Source organism: Caenorhabditis briggsae, assembly GCF_000004555.2.
Source record: "Caenorhabditis briggsae complete genome, chrIII, whole genome shotgun sequence".
In the NCBI taxonomy this organism is placed as follows: domain Eukaryota; kingdom Metazoa; phylum Nematoda; class Chromadorea; order Rhabditida; family Rhabditidae; genus Caenorhabditis; species Caenorhabditis briggsae.
The window spans coordinates 1,144,021-1,164,488 of NC_013490.2; the positions used below are offsets into that span (position 1 = coordinate 1,144,021).

Sequence of the window (20,468 nt, forward strand, 5' to 3'; positions counted from 1 at the left end):
GTAGCTCTAGGTTTGTGTTATATTCCCTGAAGTTTTCAAAAATGTAGCACAAATTCTAATACCACTTATAAGCGTTCAAAAACTTAAAATTTGAGAAAAGAGTGTTACTCATGGAAGAAGAAGATTGGTTGATGATAAGTGTGCTGTAAGGTCACAAGTTGAGTTGTCTTCTGTCTCATGTGATAGGAAAAATCATGAGCAACATCTCATGAAATGATTTCTGACTTTGCGGAAAATTGCCTTCTCGTAACTCTGCAGAAGATTGCTCATTTTCTGTGCTCCTGAAACTTTCTGAATCCATATTTTTTCAATCATTCAGAAAACCGAATTAATCTTTAAATAATTTCCTATCAATTATTAGTAAAATCACTGAAATTGGTCAATTGTGAGCTGAGTTATGAGGGTAATTAGCTCGGCCAGCAGGAAGACGCTCTCGTCTTCAGTTTTTGTGCTCCAGGAACATTCTGAAACCATATTTTTTAAAAATTCCAAAAACTGAATTAATTTTTCAAAAATTTCCTATCAAGTATTACTATTAGTAAAACCATTGAAATTGGTTAATTATGAGCTGAGTTATGAGGGTAATTAGCTTGGCCAGCAAGCAATTGCTCTCCTATTCAGTTTCTGTGCTCCAGAACTTTCAGAATCCTTTTTTTTTGGTGAAAATTCAAAGAATTCCCTATCAATTCCTAGTTAAATCATTGAAATCAGTTTTTTGAGCTGAGTTATGAATTTGATCAGCTTGGCCAGCAGGAAGATGCTCCGCTCTTCAGACTTTGTGCTACAGAACTTCTCAAAATCCATGTTTTTCAGAAATTCACAAAATTCTCTATCAATTTCTGGTGAAATCACTATAATAGGTTAATTTTGAACCGAGTTATAACTCTAAAAAAGATAATTAAGTGTTAATTGCCTATAATTGATCAATGAGCTTTCCGTTTTTTCCGACCATTACACACATGTTGAGATATGAGAAAAAGAGAACAGATGTATCTCTTTTTTTGTGTAAACCCCGGAATCCGGAAAATTGACAAACATCTGGATGATCTCACGTGAAACTCGGCTCTCAGGTAACCGGCTTCTCTTTTTCTCTGCGTCTCTTGCTCTCTCGTCTTTTCCGGAGACTCCGCCCCCCACTTTTCCACACATCTTTCTATAGCTTGAATCATCTTCTATTTTACCTTTTTTTCATTTTTAACCGGATTATTGGTTTTTTGGTTTCCAATAAAAAAAGTTGGTGTATAAAATGTACCAAAAAATTTTTGGATTTTGAATTTTTTCTAATTTTTACAGATTGCTTAAGTATGTTTTTAGACATCCCTGATAGTTTTGGAAAAGAGGATTTTGAAAATCCACAAAAAATTGTTTTTTCAAAAAAATTTTTGTCTGAAATTTGCAGATTTTCCAGAAATTCAGCTCTAGAATGTTCTAGTATAGTCTAAAATGATCCACACAAAAATCAAAAACGTTTGCCACTGAGAGGAATCGAACCCGGATCGCCAGATTGCTATCGAAAATCCCACTGAGCCATTTGTGTCATTTTTTGAAAAATGCTCAAAAACATCGGAAAAATGGTTTTTAGGGCTTTTAAATTAATTTTTTGTAGTTTTGAGGGGTAAATAGACATGTTCAGCTCAAAAAATTGATTTTTTGAAATTTGAATTTTTCAAAAAAAAGAACTTTTTTTTCAAAAATTCAAAAATGTACTCTCAAAACCTTCTGGAATAGTTTGAAAATGTCTTTAAAAAAGCAAAAAAAAGATTTCCCACCGAGTGGAATCGAACCCGGGTCGTTAGATTGCTATCGAAAATCCCACGGAGCCATTTGTGTCAATTTTTTGAAAAATGCTCAAAAAAGGTGGAAAATTGATATTTTGGAATTTTAAAGTTTTTTTTTCGATTTTCGAACATTAATGAAATTTTTAATTTTTCTGCCGACACATGTGAAGCTTGTAGATGGAGCACATACAAAGTGGTCATAGAACAAATATGAGATATTTGAAAACGAGAGAGTACGCGAAATTGAGAGACGCAGAGAAAAAACAAGTGGTTTTCTTTTTTCTCGGGAGGAGGAGAGGGGCTCCCGGGAGAGCACCAAAATGCTCCAAGTTTTTCTTCTTTTTCCTTCTCTGCGTCTCTTCTGATCTCTCGCTCTCTCGCTTTTTGTGTTTCTTAGACTCCAAGGGGGACACTCTATGTATTTTTCTATGTTTTTTTTTCGCCCATTTTTGGAGCATTTTTTGATTCTTTGAACACTATTTGGATGGGTTACTGTAGAAATTTCTTCTACTTTTGTAGTTACAGATCTTTATTTTGCTTTGAACCTGAAAAATTCCAAATAACAATTTTTTTTGGAAATTTATTTTTCCAAAAAATTTCAGAAAAATTTCAGATGGTTCTACCTGGGAATTGCTCCACATCAGCAGCATTATGTATGCAATTTTTGACACAGCTGGCCGCTGTGGCCATTGATCAGGCCTATCCAGCAGTGGTAGGTTTTTTTTGGAAAATTTAAAAAAAAACAATTTTTGCTCATTTTTTTTGTTGAAATTTTCTGCATTTGTTTTTTGAATTTTTTCACTTTTCCAATTTAAAATTTTGTGCAAAATTTGAATTTTTATATTTTAACTCTCCTGGAAATCTCAAAATCCAAAAATTTCCAGCCAAATGACTACCATCTGCCAAACAAAAAACTATTCGTCTCATATCGATCGGTCCCACCACCAGCACCGTCTCCATCATCTGCGGCTGTCCCAATTCGTTTTAATTCATATTCCTCAGTTGGTTCAAACATTCGAGGCCTAAATTCTCAAACTCTCCATCCTGGAAGCATGGAGCCGCCTCTTACACCCGGGAACTATCGATTGTATAGCATGAGATTTTGTCCATATGCTCAGCGAGTTCTTATCTATTTGGCTAAGAAAAACATTCCGTGAGTTTTGTTTTTGAATTTTCTTCATTTTGATATACAAATCATCAAAAACGGTTTACAACGGGCTGAGATACAAGAACTTTCTCAGTAGAGCGCACTTTCTAAATTTTGCAAAATCAAGCATACTCATTTTGAAGATCTTGTTGAGCTGAGTAAGAATATCAAGTTCAAAATTGATTTGAAGAAAAATTAAAAAAGTGTTAGGCATTTTGAAAAGGAATTTTCAATTTTTGGCATTTTATGCTCAATAGTCAAACATTTTGAGTAAATTATAACATTTTCTAAACCAATTTCAAACGAAAATTCAATTTTTTAGAGTAGAAGTGGTGAATGTGAACCCTGACCGTAGTCCGAACTGGTATTTGGCGAAATCTCCAATCGGAAGAGTCCCAGCACTGGAAATTAATGGAAAAGTGGTTTGGGAATCTAATGTGATTGTGGAATACCTGGATGAGCTGTTCCCAACAACTACAGTACTCCCGAGAGATGCCTTTGAGAAGGCACATCAAAAAATTCTAGTGGAACGATTGTCACCGGTGAGTTTGTTGAAAATTCAGAAAACAATATTAATTTTCAGATAATGAACGCATTATTCGAGTTCTACAGTAGTATGAGCAATCAGCAGGCACAACGACAAAACGATATGAATGTGCATAGTGCTCTCAGAAATGCCGAGAATTTGTTGAGAGACTCGTTTTATGGAGGTAACTTTTTTTGAATTTTGATTTTTCTCAGTTGTAACACTTATTATTCGATTTGGCGCAAATTTAGCTTCAAAATGAGTATAAACATGACTAGGATTGCTTATGTTTGAAAAATTGATGTAAACGCGCTCTAATGAGAATTTACCTATAACTTGCTCAGTTTTTGCGCTAGGAAAGTTGGTTTTTGTGCCAATCTGTAGAAAATGTCGTGGGCTTCAAAATGAGTATAAACACGACTACATTAGCAAAAATTGAATTTTGAAGAAAATGCGCTCCAATGAGGATTTACTCATAACTTGTTCATTCTTTGAGCTAGCAAAGTGATGTTTGTGCCAAACTGTAGAAAATTTCTAAAGGTTCAAAATGAGTATAAACATGACTAGGATTGCTCAGGTTTGAAACATTATAGAAAACGCGCTCCAATGAGAATTTATCCATAACTTGCTTATTATTCACGACAAATGATTTTCAGATCAATTTGTAGGAAATATCATAAGCTTCAAAATAAATATTAACACGACTATATTTGCAAAAATTCTAATTTCGAAGAAAATGCGCTCCACTGAGAATCTACTCATAACTTGCATATGTTTTTCACTAGACAATTGATTTGGCTCTAGTTGGTTATTTTGGATTTTAAAGAAAAATTTTGGATTTTAAAGAAATGTTTGGATTTTAAAGAATTCAGAAAAGATTCATAAAAACACCTTCTGCCTATAATTTCAAACAAAGGACAAAGTATTCTGAAACATTTCTAGTTAATGAAGTACTGAAAATCAAATCAATGAAAAAAACCTTTTTTTCACTAAATCTTTTTTTCAAAATGTTCTTTTTTTTTGTTCAATTTAAAGGCTTAGGCTGAAATGTCTTGTTTTCCTTCCACTGGAACACTGCCATTTGACATCAACTTTAAAACATTTGGCTGTGTTTGACATGTTTTCAACGGCCCAGTATCCAAGGGCACATCGGGAAAGGGTACCTCTAGTTCTTAGAGTATATTGATTCCTAGCATACATGGGATTTTGTGGTACATGCGGGAGGGCGAACACAATTTTCCCTACTGACTGTTTAGCTTTCGCTCTAAATCATAGGCTTAAGCTATAACGACTTTCACCTAAGATCCCGTTTGCCCTCTGAACCTTTGTACCCTCAGCGTAGCCTTTTTTTAAATGTACCCTTCGATCCTGGGTTCCCGACAAGATGTGAGCTATAAATATTTAAAAAGTTAAAACCTTCGGAACCCTATCAAGCTTGTCTCTAGTCTCAACATTTTCCCACAATCTTTAAAATCCAAAATAATTTGAAAACTTTAAAATGTCTGGAAACGACGGTAAATCAGTTTTTCAAATGCTGATTACAGCGAAGTACAGCCAGGAAGAACACTGACCACAATTTATGATGAAAATTTCATCGCACGAAATTTTTGGATTTTAAAGTTTTTCAAGGTCTTTAAAATCCAATATTTTCTTCAAAATCCAAATTTTTTTTAAAATCCAAAATTTTTTTAAAAATCCAAATTTTTTATTAAAATCCAAAATTTTCTTTAAAATCCAAAATAACCAACATTGATTTTTTCATGGAAGCGTAAGAAATTTTATAAGCTTCAAAATGAGTATAAACATGACTAAATTCGCTGAAATTTGAATTTCGAAGAAAACGCGCTCCAGTGAGAATTCGGTCATGACTTGCTTATTTTTTGCGCCTGAGAAATTATTTTTGTACCAATGTGTTGGAAATTTTATAGGCTCCAAAATGAGTTTAAACATGACTACATTTGAAACATTTTTAATTTCGAAGAAAATGCGCTCTAATGAGAATTCACTCATAACTTGCTTAGTTTTCAAGATAGAAAAGTGATTTTTGTGCCAAAATGTCTCAATTTTTTATAATTTTTTGTCAGTTTTGAAACGCGCTCTAATGATAATGTCTTATTCGCTAAATTCCGCTTTTAAGGTCGTCAACCCGGCTACGCCGACTATCTCATCTGGCCATTTTTGGAACGTCTCCAACTTTTAACAATGACTCAAAATTCTCAATTCCGATATTTTCCGGGTCTTCATTATCCGAAAATTGGCGCCTACATTGCTCGGATGCAAAATCAACCAGAGGTAACAACTTTTTAAATTTTCAAAAAAGTTTTTTTTCATAATTTCAAATTTTCACATTTTTTTTTATTTTCAGATCAAATTCTCATCCCGCCCACTGACACATCATAAAGCGTACCTGGATAGTTTTTCGATGGGTATGCCTAATTACGATTTTGGCATTTATGGAAAATCTTAATTGGTCTCTAATTATTTTTTCTTAATTGCGAAATTAATTAATTAATTATTTCATTAATATTTTATTGCAAGAAAAAAGACACACAATAATAAACATACATATGGTAAAAGGGATTTTTTAAGAAAAAAAAAATGCAAGCTCATAATTTTTTTTTATTCAAAAATTCAAAATTTTGAGAATTCAATTATTTCAAAGCACAGAATCTTTAGTTGGATCAGCGACGACTCTGGAGAATCTCCGCCCATTTTTTCGGATGAGCAATTTCTGTGACAGTACTCCCAACACGCCTCCGGTGTCGAAAACCTGGAAAAAATTCCAGATTTTTCGGAAATTTCAAATTTTTCAAAAAAAAAATTTTGTTGAATTTTTTTTTCTTAAAATTACCTGAGTAACAACATCCTGTGCCTCCTCTTGGGACTTATTCATTAAATTGAGCTGCGCTTTCAACAATCTCAAATTCCAGGTGAAATTCTCGGCGGCTCTCGTCGCTTTTTGCCTTTTAGGCCAGCTTCTGCGCACAGCTTGCCCAACTCCTCATGACATTCCGAAATTCGACGAATCGAATCTTCAATCTGAAAGTTTATACTTTGATTTTCTCAGAAAATAAAGAACCTATTTGAAAGCTAGAGGTTTTGAGCTTCAAAATGAGTACAAACACGCCCTGATTCCGTTAAATTCGAAAATTCGATTATGAAAATGCGCTCTACTGAGAAAACGCAAAGGCCTACGACATTTTAAATAAGAATTTTGAGCTTTGCAAATCAAGAGCTTCAAAATGAGTATAATCATGACTAGGATTGCTCGTGTTCAAAAAATTGGTGTAAACGCGCTCCACTGAGAATTCAGTCGTAACTTTCTTATTTTTTGCACTACAAAAATTAATTTTGTGCCAAACCATAGGAAATTTCATAAACTTCAAAATGAGTATAAACACCACTACATTTTCAAAATTTTGATTTTTGAAGAAAGTGCGCTCTAATGAGAACAGAAAGAAAAATTGCTGTAACTCTTTTCATTTTTGAGCTAGAACATTGATTTTTATGTAAAAAGGGTAAAATAGAAAGGGCTTCAAAATGAGCATAATTATGACTACATTTTACGAGGTTTAGAAAATGCGCTCTATTGAGAAAAAAAACGCGCCCCATTGATAAACCAACCTTTGTCAATAAAGAATCCGATTGCGAGAGAGTTGTAACGCAATGGGCGATGAGATTTTTCAATTTATTGAATGACCGTTGCAATTGATCCGGTAGATTTCCCATTGTTATAATTGCGGGGTACTGTAAATTAGGGGCGTGGCTTATTTTTTCTAAAGAATCTTTAGAGCTTACTCCATGATCGTCAGCATCAATTATAAACGATGGTGTGACATCTGCAGTTGATTTATCCGGGTTTCCAGTTGGAGATGGGGGAGGAGAGGCTGAAATTTATTTTTTGAAATTTCTTAAAATTTGAATTTTTCAAAAAAAAAAATTGATCATGCGCGGATAAGACTAGAAAATTTGAATTCTGTGTGTTTTGAGGTTCGAGATAAGCACAAAAACGACTAGATTTGAAATTTTTTGAAAAAAACAGAGGCAGAGTCAGAAAATGCGCTCTACTGACAATTATCTTAAAATAGCTGTAACTCGGTTAGTTTTGAAGCCAGAGTAGTGATTTTACTGTTAATTTGAAGGAAATTGAACGAGCTTCAAAATGAATACAAGCATGTCAAAATTCGAAATTTTTCGAAAAATAGGAAAGTGCGCTCCACTGACAAACTTGGTCAGTTTTGGAACTAGAATGTTCCAATTTCATTCTACAAAGCTTACAATTCACTGCCAGAGTGATCATTCTCGAATGAATCAGTCGAATCCCTTGACGAATTGTTCCAGCCGGTCCGAGACCACATTCCTCTTGCCAATCGATCATTGCGTTTTCTAGACGATTCCTCATAGCAGTGGATTCTGCCAGTGGGACCACGGCGACCTGAAACATAAATTTATTTTTTTTTTGAATTTGGCATATCTGGAATAAAATTTAAACAGTTACGTGCAAAAATGAGTGGTTTAGCTCAAAAACTAACCGGATAATGACGTGATTTTCAGTGGAGCGCGTTTTTATATTTTTCGCAAAATTTTGAATTGCGGCATGTTTATACTTATTTTGAAGCCTAGGAAATTTCGTGCAGTTTCGTACAAAAATCACTTTTTTAGCGTTAAAACTGGCCAAATTATAACGTAATTCTCAGTGGAGCGCATTTTCTACATTTTGAAAAAAAAGTCTGAGATTTTGCTTTTTTTTTTGAAAAGCCCAAACAATTTCCCATCAAATTGATAAAAAAATCAATGTTCTAGCTTGAAAACTGAGTGAGTTACAGCAATTTTACCTAAATCACAGTAGAGCGAGCTTTCTGACTAGGTCTCGAATTTTTAAAATGCCACCGAATCTAGTCGTGTTTAAGCTTATTTTGAAGCTAAGAATGAGCCGAATTCAAATTTCTCATTTTCAACAAGTTGCGAAAGAGTTTGCAAAAGTTATATGGAAAAGTAACCTTAAACTGATCATCGACAGATTTGATTCCAACCAATTTCATTCCAGATGAGATTCTTGAATTCTTCCGTTTTACAGACATTCCTCTCTTCTTTGCTTTTCCTCCACCTCGTCGATTTGTAATTGCCACGTGGACAAATAGAGTGGCATTCTCCAGAGGGTCTCCTTCGTTATTCAAAAGATAAATGTGTCGATATCCAGGTTGAAGGCATTCAAAAGGAATTGTATATTGACCAATAAAATCGTCTCCAATATAGTCATCGTCTAGGACCAGGAAACGGACCAATGCCAGCTCTGGGACCGACACTTGGAATTGGAAGGACTCGTCGAACGAGGGGTTGATGCCTGGAAAATTGAACATTTGTATATATTTTGTGTTTGAATTGAAGTCTATAAAATTTCCAATAAATTGGGGCGAAAATCATTTCTCTAGCGTAAAAATTGACAAAGTTATGGCGCTTTTCTCATCAGAGCGCATTATCTTGATTATCCGAAAATGAGTTGTTTCTATACTCATCTGAAAGCTCATACAATTTCCTACATTTTGGGGCAAAAAATACCCGTCTAGCTTAAAAACTAACAAAGTTACAGCAATTTTTCTCTTCTCTACGATAGAGCGCATTTTCAGACTTTTAACGTAATTTTTCAAACTAGACCAAATCTAGTCATTTCTTTACTTATTTTGAAGCTTTTGAAATTTAAAACACATCGGTGTTAAAATCATTCTTCTATCTTCAAAATTAACAAAGTTGTAGCGCTTTTCTCATTGGAGCGCATTTTCTTGATTCTCCGTTTTTATGCCCATTCTTTGTTTTTATGCCCATCTGAAATCTCACACAATTTCCTAAATTTTGGTACTATAACTACCCATCTAGCTCGAAAACAAGCAAAGTTATAGCAATGTTTCTTTTCTGTCCGGTAGAGCGCAGACTCCTTGCATGAATTTTCAAACTACACCGAATATAGTCATGATTATACTCATTTTGAAGTTCTCAACGAGGCAGATACAAACTTTCTAGTTTTGTTTTTTTTTTACTTAAATTCGCTCCAATGACAACTTGCTGTAACTTTGTTAATTTCGAAGCTTAAAAAGTCTAAATTGCAAAAACTTACTATCATTGCGAACGGTTCTTGTGCGCTCCTCTGCACAGTCTCCAGGTAACCCAAAAATCTCAACAACCACAAAAGGATCAGCCGAGTCTCCTTTGGCATTGGACCCGCGTGGGCGGGGCAACTGTTGGCCGGAGAGAATTCGAAGATGAAGAATTTGAGGAGACGTTGGCATTCTGTCTGATGGTACAAACATGTCATCTTTCATTACTTGCGGTTTCAATACATAGCCACATCCTCCGTTGTCAGAGAATTTGCCTTCCTGAAAAAAGAATCAATTTTTGTTTTTGAGGAAACTTTTTTCTCAGTTTTTGTGCAAACCAAAAACTAATTGAATATTTGAATTTGCCTTGCTGCGAGCTTTAAAATGAGTATAAACATGATATGGTTTGCTTGAAAAATCATGAGAAAATGCGCTCTATTGATAGAAATCTTGAAATCTTCATAACTTTGTTTATTTTGAAGCTAGCACATTCATTTTTGGACCAAGTTTCGTGAAACTCAAGTGCCAAAAAATTTTCTACTTGGAAAATCAGAAATGCACTCTACTGATAATTTAGCGTAAAAGTGATCTAACTATATGCTGGTGTTTGTGCTATAATGATGAAAATTGTCTCAAATTGTGTTTCAAAGTTTACCTGCAAATCCATCATCAACCCAGGCGTTTGATAATTGAGACAAACCATTTGAACTCCGTTATTCCAAAATTCTTGGGGATTCAAATTTGACGAATCCACCCGGGATGGGTTTGGGAAAACTCGAACACAATAATTTCGAGTGGCTTGTCCGAATTCTGTAGCGTATGTGTGCATCAGGCGGAGGCACGTCGACTCGTTTACAGATGCCAAATTCTTCCGGCAAGACACTGAAAAAATGTTTGACAATTTTTTAAAGTTAGTTAACGAGCCCTATTGAGAAAACCATCCAGCTATCATGATTTATTATCCAATTTTTGAATTCCTTAGATTTCGAGCTTCAAAATGAGCCCCAACATGCCCTAGTTTGATCAATTTTGAAAAAATCTGGTAGGTTCTCAGAAAATGCGCTCTAATGATAAAACCACTATAACTTTGTTCATTGTAACACTAGAAAACCGATTTTTGTCTTAAATTGTTTCAAATAAATAGAGCTTTCAAATAATAATATCCATCCCTAATTAACCCCAATTAAGTCCCCAATTAACTCACTTGTAGTAGATCCTGGCGCGGTTGACAACAAATCATTCAAAGTTTTGACATTGAAAAACACAGGAACCAAATCCGAAATTTCTTTGCATAGCGTTATTCTGAAATTTTCATTAATTTTCATTTTTAAAGAAATTCTGCGTATCCAGATGTCTAAACTAACCTTTTTGATTTCTTCCTTGTTGTACTTGCCAACGAGTCATCCTCTTCTGACACGTCTCCACTTTCCGCCTCGGGATCCTCCAATTTTTTGCCCTGGAAAAAGAGGGCTTTAAAACCTTGCAGCTCAACTCAGTAAACGCGCTCTATTGAGAAAACCAAACGAAAATTAAGCCTTAATTTTTGATTTTTGAACTTGCCATGCTGTGAGTTTCAAAATGAACCCCATCACGCCTTAGTTTGATCAAACTTGAAAAATCTGGTCGGTCGGTCCGAAAGTGCGCTATAATGATAAAACCGCTATAACTTTGGTTATATTAACGCTAGGAAAGTCATTTTACTACCAATGTATTTGAAATTTGATTGACTTCAAAATGAAAACAAAGTTTTGTTGAAACTTGGAGTTCAGCAAATGCGCTCTAATGATAAAAACTTCGATAACTTTGTTTATTTAAACACTAGAAGAGTCATTTTGGTACCAATGTGTTGGAAATTCGATTGGCTTTGAAATGAATACAAACTTCCGACAAAAATCAGAGTTCAGCTACTGCGCTCTATTGATAAAACAGCTATAAAACCGCTATAACTTTGCTAGTTTCAACTCACAATAATCAAAATCCGGTTCTGAAAATCCCATGGTGTCGGACAATTCTTCTCGTCATCCCAATCTGTCGGATCATTCGAAGGAAGATATAATCTGGTTCCCAAATGTGTCACAATCAATTTTGCAGCCACTTTCTGCCAATCCGTCGAGCAATGGACCGAAATTTTCAGCAAAAGTGGATACCTGCTTCTCTCAAATGCAAATTCTCGAATTGTCCGTAGAGCAGAGGATATTGTAATCTTGCTGTGAGCGGTTTGCCCATTTTGAACCATTGGCTCCAGCTCTCCGTTATTCTCGTTTGGATCCCAAATATCGACTGAAAATTTGAAATTGTTTTTGAAGAAAAATGAGCAATATCTTCTATTTCGGGGAGTTTTTTGCTTCAAAATGAGTATTATCATGACTAGGCTTGAAGCAACTTGAAGAATTTGGTAGCAAGTGCGCTCCGTTGAGAAAAGTTTAATATTAGAATAACTTGGTTCATTTAAACGCTACGAAGGTGATTTTTGCACTAAATCACTCAGAAATTTTTCGGAGTTCAAAACAAAATTCAATTTTTAATGTTTTCGAAAAAAATTGCAAATGCGCTCCATTGAGAAAAACCACATGAATTGGTTAGTTCGAAATATTTTATGGAAGTCATATACATTTTTGAACTTTCCTTGTTTAGAGCTTCAAAAAGAGTATAATCATGACTAGGTTCGAAGCATTTCGAAAAATTTTGCAGCAAATGCGCTCTATTGATAATAACCAGTAAAATGGATCTAACTCGGTCCATTTCAAAGCTACAAAGACGATTTTTGCTCTAGGTTACTAGAAATGATGTACACTTCCGTTTCATTTCAAAAATACTAAAAAAATGCAAATTCGCTCTACCGGACAAGTTACAAAAACGGCTCTAATTTCGTTATTTTTCGAGTTAGAAATCTCATTTTTTTTAGGTAATTGTGCTAAATTAGATGGGGCACAATGCAAATGCTTTAATTTGAGAAGAAACAAAATCAGAAAATGCGCTCTATTGACAAAAATACTAAAACCCTTGTAATTTTGTTCATTTTCAGGCTAGAACAGTCAATTTTTCACTAATCAATGTCAATTTTTTTGGATTTTTCATTTCTTGGGTTCTACTTACATTCTAAAAATCTGCAATTCCTTTTCAAAGCCGATGAGAATCCGTCAGAAGACGACGGGCCAAGTTGGTCCTCCACAAGGAACGTTTTTCGGGAACTTGAGATGAAATAGCGAGAGAATGGCTGAAAATTAGCAAACAATAGTCTAATGTTTTGAAAAAAAAATTCGAAAAAGTACCTGTTTCATATCCATAGTAACAACTCTATGGTTGGGATCAAAAACGCCACAATCCGGAGAAAAAAGAAACGAGGTGAATCCATCGACAGTCATCAAATTATTCTCACGAGCTTCACAACATGGCTCATATTGCTCAATTATGTTTTCACAATGGTCAGTCGTCACTCCAACCATCTGAAAATCATAACATTTTGCGACAACAATCATCAGGATAGCTTTAAATTGAACTGAGTTAGCACCGTTTAACTGATTTTTATCATTAGAGCGCATTTGCAAAAATTTGAAATTGCAGTTTATTCTGAAGCCCCAAAAATTTCTAGTAATTTGATGTAAAAACCATCTCTGTAGCTTTAAAATGGACCGAGTTATTCAATTTTTGAAAATTTTCTCAATGGAGCGCATTCGCTGCCAAATTCTTCAAATTGCTTCAAACCTAGTAATGATTATACTCATTTTGAAGCTCTCAATGTACCAAATTCTAAAAATTCTTGTTATTTCTGTTTTGAACCAATTTCTGGTTTGAACTAACCAATTTATTTGAATTTTATCATTGGAGCGCATTTTCAACTTTTTCAAAAATCTTGAAAATTAGGCTTTTCTTTGAAGCTCAGAAAAATTAAAGTTTTTTTGTGCAAAAATCATCTTCGTAGCTTCAAAATGAACCGAGTTATTCTAATTTTTAAATTTTTCTCAATGGAGCGCATTTGCTGCCAAATTTCTAAAAATGCTGCAAGCCTAGGCGTGCTTATACTCGTTTTGAAGCTCTGGACGAGCCGAATTTCTAATTTTTTTTTGTAAATTATCAAAGTTAAAAGTTAAAAATTGAAAAAAATAACTATGACTCACCCCTTGCTCAGTTTCCAAGAACAATCGAAGGTCCTGACACGATAAATAATCCTTATTCGCGTAGCGTACCATGAGGAAATAGACTTCGGGCCGTGTCCCAATCTCTTTATATAAATCCACAAATTTTGATTTTTCAATTTTCCCGCGTTCCGACTCCTCAGCTCCGATTGTCTGCTCTTTGATTTTATTGGTCAGTCGATGATGGGAAATTCTTGAATTTATGTGTAAAATCGCTTTAAACGATGTCTGTTCGTCCAGATGTCCACTTTTTTTGACATCAAATTCGTCGAAAACCGTCTCGATCCATCGCTCGCGACATGTTGCAAATTGCGAGCTCGATGGCTTGCAATCGTCTGAAAAAAAAATTTTCTGATAAATTTTTGAAAACAGCTCGTCGAGAGCTTCAAAATGTGCCCAAACATGCTTAGACTTGATTAAAGACCAAAATTAGAACAATCTGGGTCAGAAGACGCGCTCTTTCGCCAAAACTAGTGTCGTTATAAAAAATTGAATGTCATTTTCTGAATCGTCTTGTTTGGTGCTTCAAAATAAGTATAATCATGACTAGGTTTGGAGCAACTTCAAAAATTTGGTAGCAACTGCGCTCCAATGATAATAACTAGTAAAACGGCTTTAACTCAGTTAATTTTAATGCTACGGAGAAGTTCTTTGCACTAGAAGACTAGAAAATTTTTGGTCTTCTTAATAATACACAATTTTCATCATTTCCGAAAAATTGCAATTTCGCTCTACCGAAGAAATTACGAAATAGGCTTTCATGGAAGTGCTATCAAAATTCAAACATTATATCTTGAATTGCCTTGGTTAGAGCTTCAAAATAAATATAATCATGACTAAGTTTGAAGCAAAATGAAGAATTTGGCAGCAAGTGCGCTCCATTGAGAAAAACACTAAACTCGCTATAACTCGGTTGTTTTATAAGATGAAACGGTCGTTTTTGCATCGAAATTTGTTAAATTTTACGGGCTACAAAATACATCAAAATTCGACTAATTAAAAAAAAATGAAAAATGCAAATTCGCTCTATCGGACAAGTTACGAAAATGGCTCTAACTTTGCTATGTTTCAAGCTAGAAATCTCATTTTTCCAGTGATATGTGTTTAAATTGATTGGCAACAACTCAAATTCTTCAAAATTGAAAAAAACCACTAACGTAAATGCGCTCCATTGAGAAAACGCTTAAAATTTCCTCATTTTTTTAAAGCAAATTTCAATAAAGAATATTCTGAAAAAATTGCTCACATTTATTCGATGTCAGTGCCATTAGCCCAGTCACCCAAATGTTCGCATCATCTCCAGACGAAGCGATTAAGTCTAGTGTCTCATAATTATCACCGTAGATTATGGAAAATAGGCATTCTTCCTGGAAAACTTTGATTAACAAATTTTTGTAGATTACTGTACCTGCAAATCCGAGAAGACCTCATCCGACGAGCGTAGGAGTTCCGTGTTTTTTCCAAGTCGAATTTCCCGGATATCGTCAATAGCAACTGTAAAAAGTTTTCGAAATAATTTTTTGAAAATTTAGGCCCCGCCCCTTTTTGAGCTCCGCTCCCCTTACTTCTCGCTTTGTGAGGCTTCTTGTTGGTTGGTGTCCATCGAATATAGGACAAATCGGCGTCCAGACTGAAAAATCGTCGAAATTGGCGATTTGTACCGCGTAGTTTGACAAAATCCGACCCAGTTTGCATATAATTCCAACAGTCGCTTACTGAAAAAAAAATTTTTTGAAAAAAAAATTTCCTAAAAACTTACCATTCGAAATTTTGGCATCACTATTTTTCGACGAAAATGAGACGGTTTTCCGTCCGCCAGTTCCTGCTGGTGACTTTGCTCGTCCACCATGTTTGATGATTGACGAGCGTAGCGTTTTTCTGAAATTTTTGGAAGTTTTCAGCAAAAATTTTTTTTTAAAATCAATTTTTCAGCTCTAAAATTTTGATTTTTCAGAATTTCAGGATTTTTCTCTTGTAATTTTGAATGCTCTGATTACTCGAGAACTACTGATTTTTTGATTGAAGCCCAAAATTTGAAAGATTCGATTCAGAAAACGCGCTCTTTTGCGAAAACAAGAAGTTCTAACAAAAACTGTTTATCATTTTCTGAATTGCCATGTGGAGAGCTTTAAAATGAGTATAATCATGGCTAGGTTTGAAACAACTTAAAAAATTTGGCAGCAAATGCGCTTCATTGAGAAAAATTACTGAAATCGCTATAACTCAGTTCATTTTTGAGCGAAAAAGATGATTTTTGCACTACATTACTAAAAATTTTCTGGACTTTAGGGTGAAAGACAATTTTAATGATTCCGGGGAAAAATTTCAAATGCGCTCCAATGAGAAAAGTAACATAAATTAGTTAAAAATGGTTCAAAGCAAAAGTAACACGAATTTTTGAATTCGGCACGTTCAGGGCTTCAAAATGAGTATAATCATCACTAGGTTTAAATAATTTTGAAAAGCTTGACAGGAAATGCGCTCCATTGAGAAAAATATTAAAATCGTTATTTCTCCGTTGGTTTATGAGATAGAGCGATGGTTTTTGAAGCAGATTTGGTTAAATTTTATGGGTTTCAAGATAAACGTAGGTTTGGCTAATTTTTCATGATATGAAAAATGCAAATTCGCTCTACCGGAAAAATTACAAAAATGACTCTAATTTCGCTATTTTTCAAGCTAGAAGTCTCATTTTTTCAGGAGAATGTGTTAAAATTGATGGGCAACAAGCCAATCCAAACTTTTCCAATCATATTATTCCCATCATTTAAACCATTTTTTTGATAATTCAAAAAAGGACAAAGCAAATTAATAAGCTCACCCAAAAAATTCCATCATTTGGGTATATCCAAAAGAAAACAGAAGAATAGAATTCTTAAAAAAAGAAAAAAGGACTTCAGAAGACTCGTTTTTTTGTGTAAACTAACAAAAAAAATTTTTTGGGGGGAGGGAGCAAAATAAAAATAGTATATATACACACAGCTTTGTTAATGTTGGACACAAAAAAATTTTTTTGTGTCCAACATTTTTTTTCCTCTCCCCAGAACCACCAAACACAGCTCATCACATTGTGTTTGTTCCAGAATTTTCTGTGTCGTTTTCAACATAAACATTTTGGTGACATCTCTTTTTTTGGTGGACCAGAAAAGTTGGTTTTTTTTTGGCTCCAAGAAGGGACGGAGCACACAAATGGCTTGAAATGAGGCACTTTTTAGATAAAAATATGAATTTTCGAAAAAATTTTCAAACAATTTTTTTTTCGAAATTTCAGATTTTCAAAAAATAGCTGAAACTTGAACATTTGAGAGTGGAACGTACAAGAATCAGCTCCGTAACCATCTAAAACCTATAAAACCCCTAAAAATCGCTTAAAAATCATGAATATCGAGATATTTTAAATTTTTGGTCAAATGGCCTAGTGGATTCTTGGACATGCGAATTTATGAATTTCAACACCAGAGTTCGATTCCACCCGGTGCCAAACTTTTTTTGCTTTTGTGTACAGCAAGATTTGGGGATTCTGGAAGAGAAAAATTCCAAAAAAAAATTTTTTTCAAAATTTCAGGTTTTCCAAAAAAGAAAATTTGAAAATTTGAAAAAAAAAATTTTTTTAATCTAAGCTCCGCCCACTTTTTTTCTTAATTACCTTTTCGCAAATGGAACATCCAAATTTCTCGGAGTCGTATCTGTCGATCCGTTGGTCCCCTCATCCTCACTTTCAGCCATTTCTGAAATTTTGGGAATTTTCAAAAAAACATTTTTTTTTCGAAATTTTGAATTGTTTTTAAAATTTTAAGATTCGACCATTTTTTTAAATTTCTCCAGAATTCTGAAATTTCAAGGAAAAAAATTCCAGACAAGAAAAAAGCAAAAAAGCGGCTCTCCATTATAGTGATAACGAGAGAGTATCAGAAAGTGAGAGACGCAGACAATTAGAGACGGGGAAAACAGGGAAAAACTAAAAGTCAAGAAGAGTATTCTGAAAATCAAAAAAAAACAAGAGGGGAGAAAAAGGAAATCTGACATTTCTCTTATTTTTTCTTTTTCGAGAGAAAAATGACATATGTTTATGTAAAAAGTCAAAAAAGAAAAGGAGAAAGAGATACGAGAGATACAAAACTAGGTCATAACTATGCTAATTTTAGGGGGAAAAGGAAGAAAAATGAAAAAATGTTTAAAAAGTTTTTTTTTGGGAATTTCTAAATTTTCGAGCTTTTGATTTTCCTTGAGAGGAGCCTATTATCAATATATTTTGAACAAAAAACCATCAATTTCCCATGAAAACTAACAAAGTTACACCCTTTTTACCATAAGGTTATCAATAGAGCGCGTGTTCTGAAAATTCTCAGAAAATTACAATTTTCTAGTTTAGACCGATTATGTAGCTTTCCATTAGCTGTTTTGGTACAAAAATCAGTTTCCTAGCTTGAAAAATAACAAAGTTACACCACTTTTTGCAAAAATTATCATTAGAGCGCATTTTCTGATTTTCCACTTTTTCGTTCCAAACCTAGGCTTGTTTATACTCATTTCAAAGCTCTTAACAAAGCAAACTCAAATAATCTAATTGAATTTCATTCCAACCAATATTGGAAAAATTGCAGCCCAAAACATTTTCAACTAAAAAAAGTTTCAGAAAATTACAAAAATGTTAATTTTCGAACTTAAATGTTTTGAACTGATTTGGTAGCTTCTAATAAACATTTTGGTACAAAAATAAGCTCTCTGGCTCAAAAACTATCAAAGTTACACCACATTTACACAAAATTATCCATAGAGCGTATTTTCCGATTTTTCCACATTTTTTCTAAACCTGGGCTTGTTTATACTCATTTGAAAGTTCTAGACAAGGCAAACTCAAAAATGTTAGTTGACTTTTGTTTTAGGCAACTTCTGAAGAATTACAGCCCAAAACATTTTCAGCTTAAAAATTTTTTCAAGACATTAAAAAAAATTTAAATTTCAAATAAATCAGAATAACTAATAGGAAGTTCTTCTAGTGACTTTGTTTAGATTATATGTAATTCAAGTTTTAATTCCAATAATCCTTTAACTTCAAAATTCAGGGGTTTTGAAATTTTATAAACAAACATTTTTTGAAAAATTCCAAGAAGACACCAAAATTCAAAATTTTCAGAGTTTTTTGAATATTTTTCGAAAATCAACACTGAGAAATAGAGACAATAGGGCAAAAAGAAAGAAATTCGGCTGTAATTTCTCAGATGTTGGCCAAAATGAAATATTTAATTAAAATTTTTGAATTTAGCTTGTTGAGAGCTTTCAAATGAGTATAAACATGCCCAGGTTTGAAATAAAAAGTGGACAATCAGAAAATGCGCTCTATTGATAATTTTTTGTAAAATTTGTGTAACTTTGTTAGTTTTTAAGCTAGAAAACAGATTTTTGTACCAAAAAGTTGCTAGAAAGCTACAATATCAGTTCAAACCGTAAAAGCATGGTTTTAAAAATCTGAAAATCTTTAAAACTTTGTTAGTTTTGAAGCTTGATATCTCATTCTTGTACCAAAATGCTCAGAATTACAAAAGCTACGTGTTTCATCTAAAAATTTGGAATTCCAAAAATTGAAAATGCGCTCTAGTGCGAAAAACCTTTTTGACTTTGAAGCGTTCCCGTTCCAAAAATTAGGGACCCACTTGACAAAAAAAGGCAAAACTTTCGGAGCCAAAAAGCTGTTTTGGCTCTTTTTGTCCCAAAAAAACCAATTTCGTGAACAAATTCCGAATTCTAAGAGGGGCACCACCACCAAAAAAAGAGCGGAATTCTTTCAAATTTTTCGTTCAAAAAGAAGAAAAAAAGAATCCGAAAAGCACAAAAAGAGCAGCAGCACAAGTTTTCTCACTTTCCGGTGGTTCTTTTTTCACATTTGCCCTTTTTCGGCCATCCTCTTCTTCTTTTTTCTTGTTCAAATAAAAAGAAGAAGCTTAAAACGAGAGGCGAAAAAAGAGGCGGAAAACGAAACCAATTAGACATCCTTTCGGCCCTCATTTCAATCGTTGTATAGCTCTTTTTGGCGGGAATTCGAAATTTGCTTTGCCCTTTTTTTGACATGATGACGTCGTAAATGTGGGCGGGGCTTAAAAAGATACAATGTGCATCGACTTATCAAGATACTTATGAGTTGCTGGGGTGAGCATTTAAAATGCTTTAAAATGAGCATTTTTTCGGTTGATTTTGAGTGAAAATATCAACAATAAGGTACCAAAATCGCTCTGGAAATTAATTTTTTAAAAATATTCGGAAAAAAGAAAAAATTTGCGAAAAAATGAGCCTATTTTCAGTTTTCTACGTTCATTTTGAGCAAAGTTACGAGGGAAACAAGATTTGGGTCTGCTAGCTATTTAGCAGACCACTTTTCTCTGCGTCTCTCAATAGCAGACCCACACCTTGGGTCTGCTATTGAGAGACGCAGAGAGTTAGAGGCCACGTTGGCCTGTTAAATATTTAGCAGACCCATGAGAGACGCAGGCGACGAGATTGGTCTGTTATTCAAACATAAGCAGACCACTTCTCTCGTCGCCTGCGTCTCTCATGGGTCTGCTAATTATTTAGCAGGCCTAAAATGCGAAAATCGATTAATTTGAGCACCAAACTTCGAGTTTTAAAAACAATTTTTAGCGGTTTTTTAAAGTTTTAAAAGGTTGTAGTTTGTAGTTTGTAAATTTTTTGTCTATTTTCACTTATTTCTGCAAGTTTTGAGCCTAAAAACGTCGAAATTTGTATTATTCTTGTGCGAAAAAATTGGAGTTGTGGCCGAATTTTCACACAAGT

At 34.1% G+C, this 20,468-nt stretch overlaps 2 protein-coding genes across 2 annotated transcripts in view; one reads left to right on the forward strand and one right to left on the reverse strand.

Moving 5' to 3' along the window:
• Positions 1–5,918, forward strand: part of Cbr-gsto-3 — a gene marked incomplete at both ends in the record, with an annotated part of 16,077 nt that extends 10,159 nt beyond the window's left edge. Inside the window, 6 exons of the mRNA XM_002640770.2 lie at positions 2,392–2,490; positions 2,663–2,931; positions 3,248–3,467; positions 3,509–3,635; positions 5,589–5,743; positions 5,817–5,918. Of these exons, the coding sequence (XP_002640816.2) occupies positions 2,392–2,490; positions 2,663–2,931; positions 3,248–3,467; positions 3,509–3,635; positions 5,589–5,743; positions 5,817–5,918 (972 nt within the window). The remainder of the gene's footprint in view (positions 1–2,391; positions 2,491–2,662; positions 2,932–3,247; positions 3,468–3,508; positions 3,636–5,588; positions 5,744–5,816) is intronic.
• Positions 5,919–6,107: 189 nt separating this feature from the next.
• Cbr-pll-1 lies at positions 6,108–17,405 on the reverse strand (the record flags this gene model as incomplete). Its single annotated transcript, XM_002640772.2, has 19 exons — positions 6,108–6,221; positions 6,303–6,406; positions 6,436–6,490; positions 7,055–7,338; positions 7,730–7,886; positions 8,452–8,795; positions 9,564–9,822; positions 10,199–10,425; positions 10,748–10,845; positions 10,908–10,999; positions 11,510–11,823; positions 12,640–12,760; positions 12,816–12,989; positions 13,662–14,014; positions 14,926–15,046; positions 15,088–15,173; positions 15,245–15,394; positions 15,439–15,557; positions 17,326–17,405. 19 exons carry the CDS (start codon positions 17,403–17,405, stop codon positions 6,108–6,110), a joined length of 3,252 nt encoding a protein of 1,083 aa, XP_002640818.2.
• Between the last annotated feature and the right edge of the window lie 3,063 nt (positions 17,406–20,468).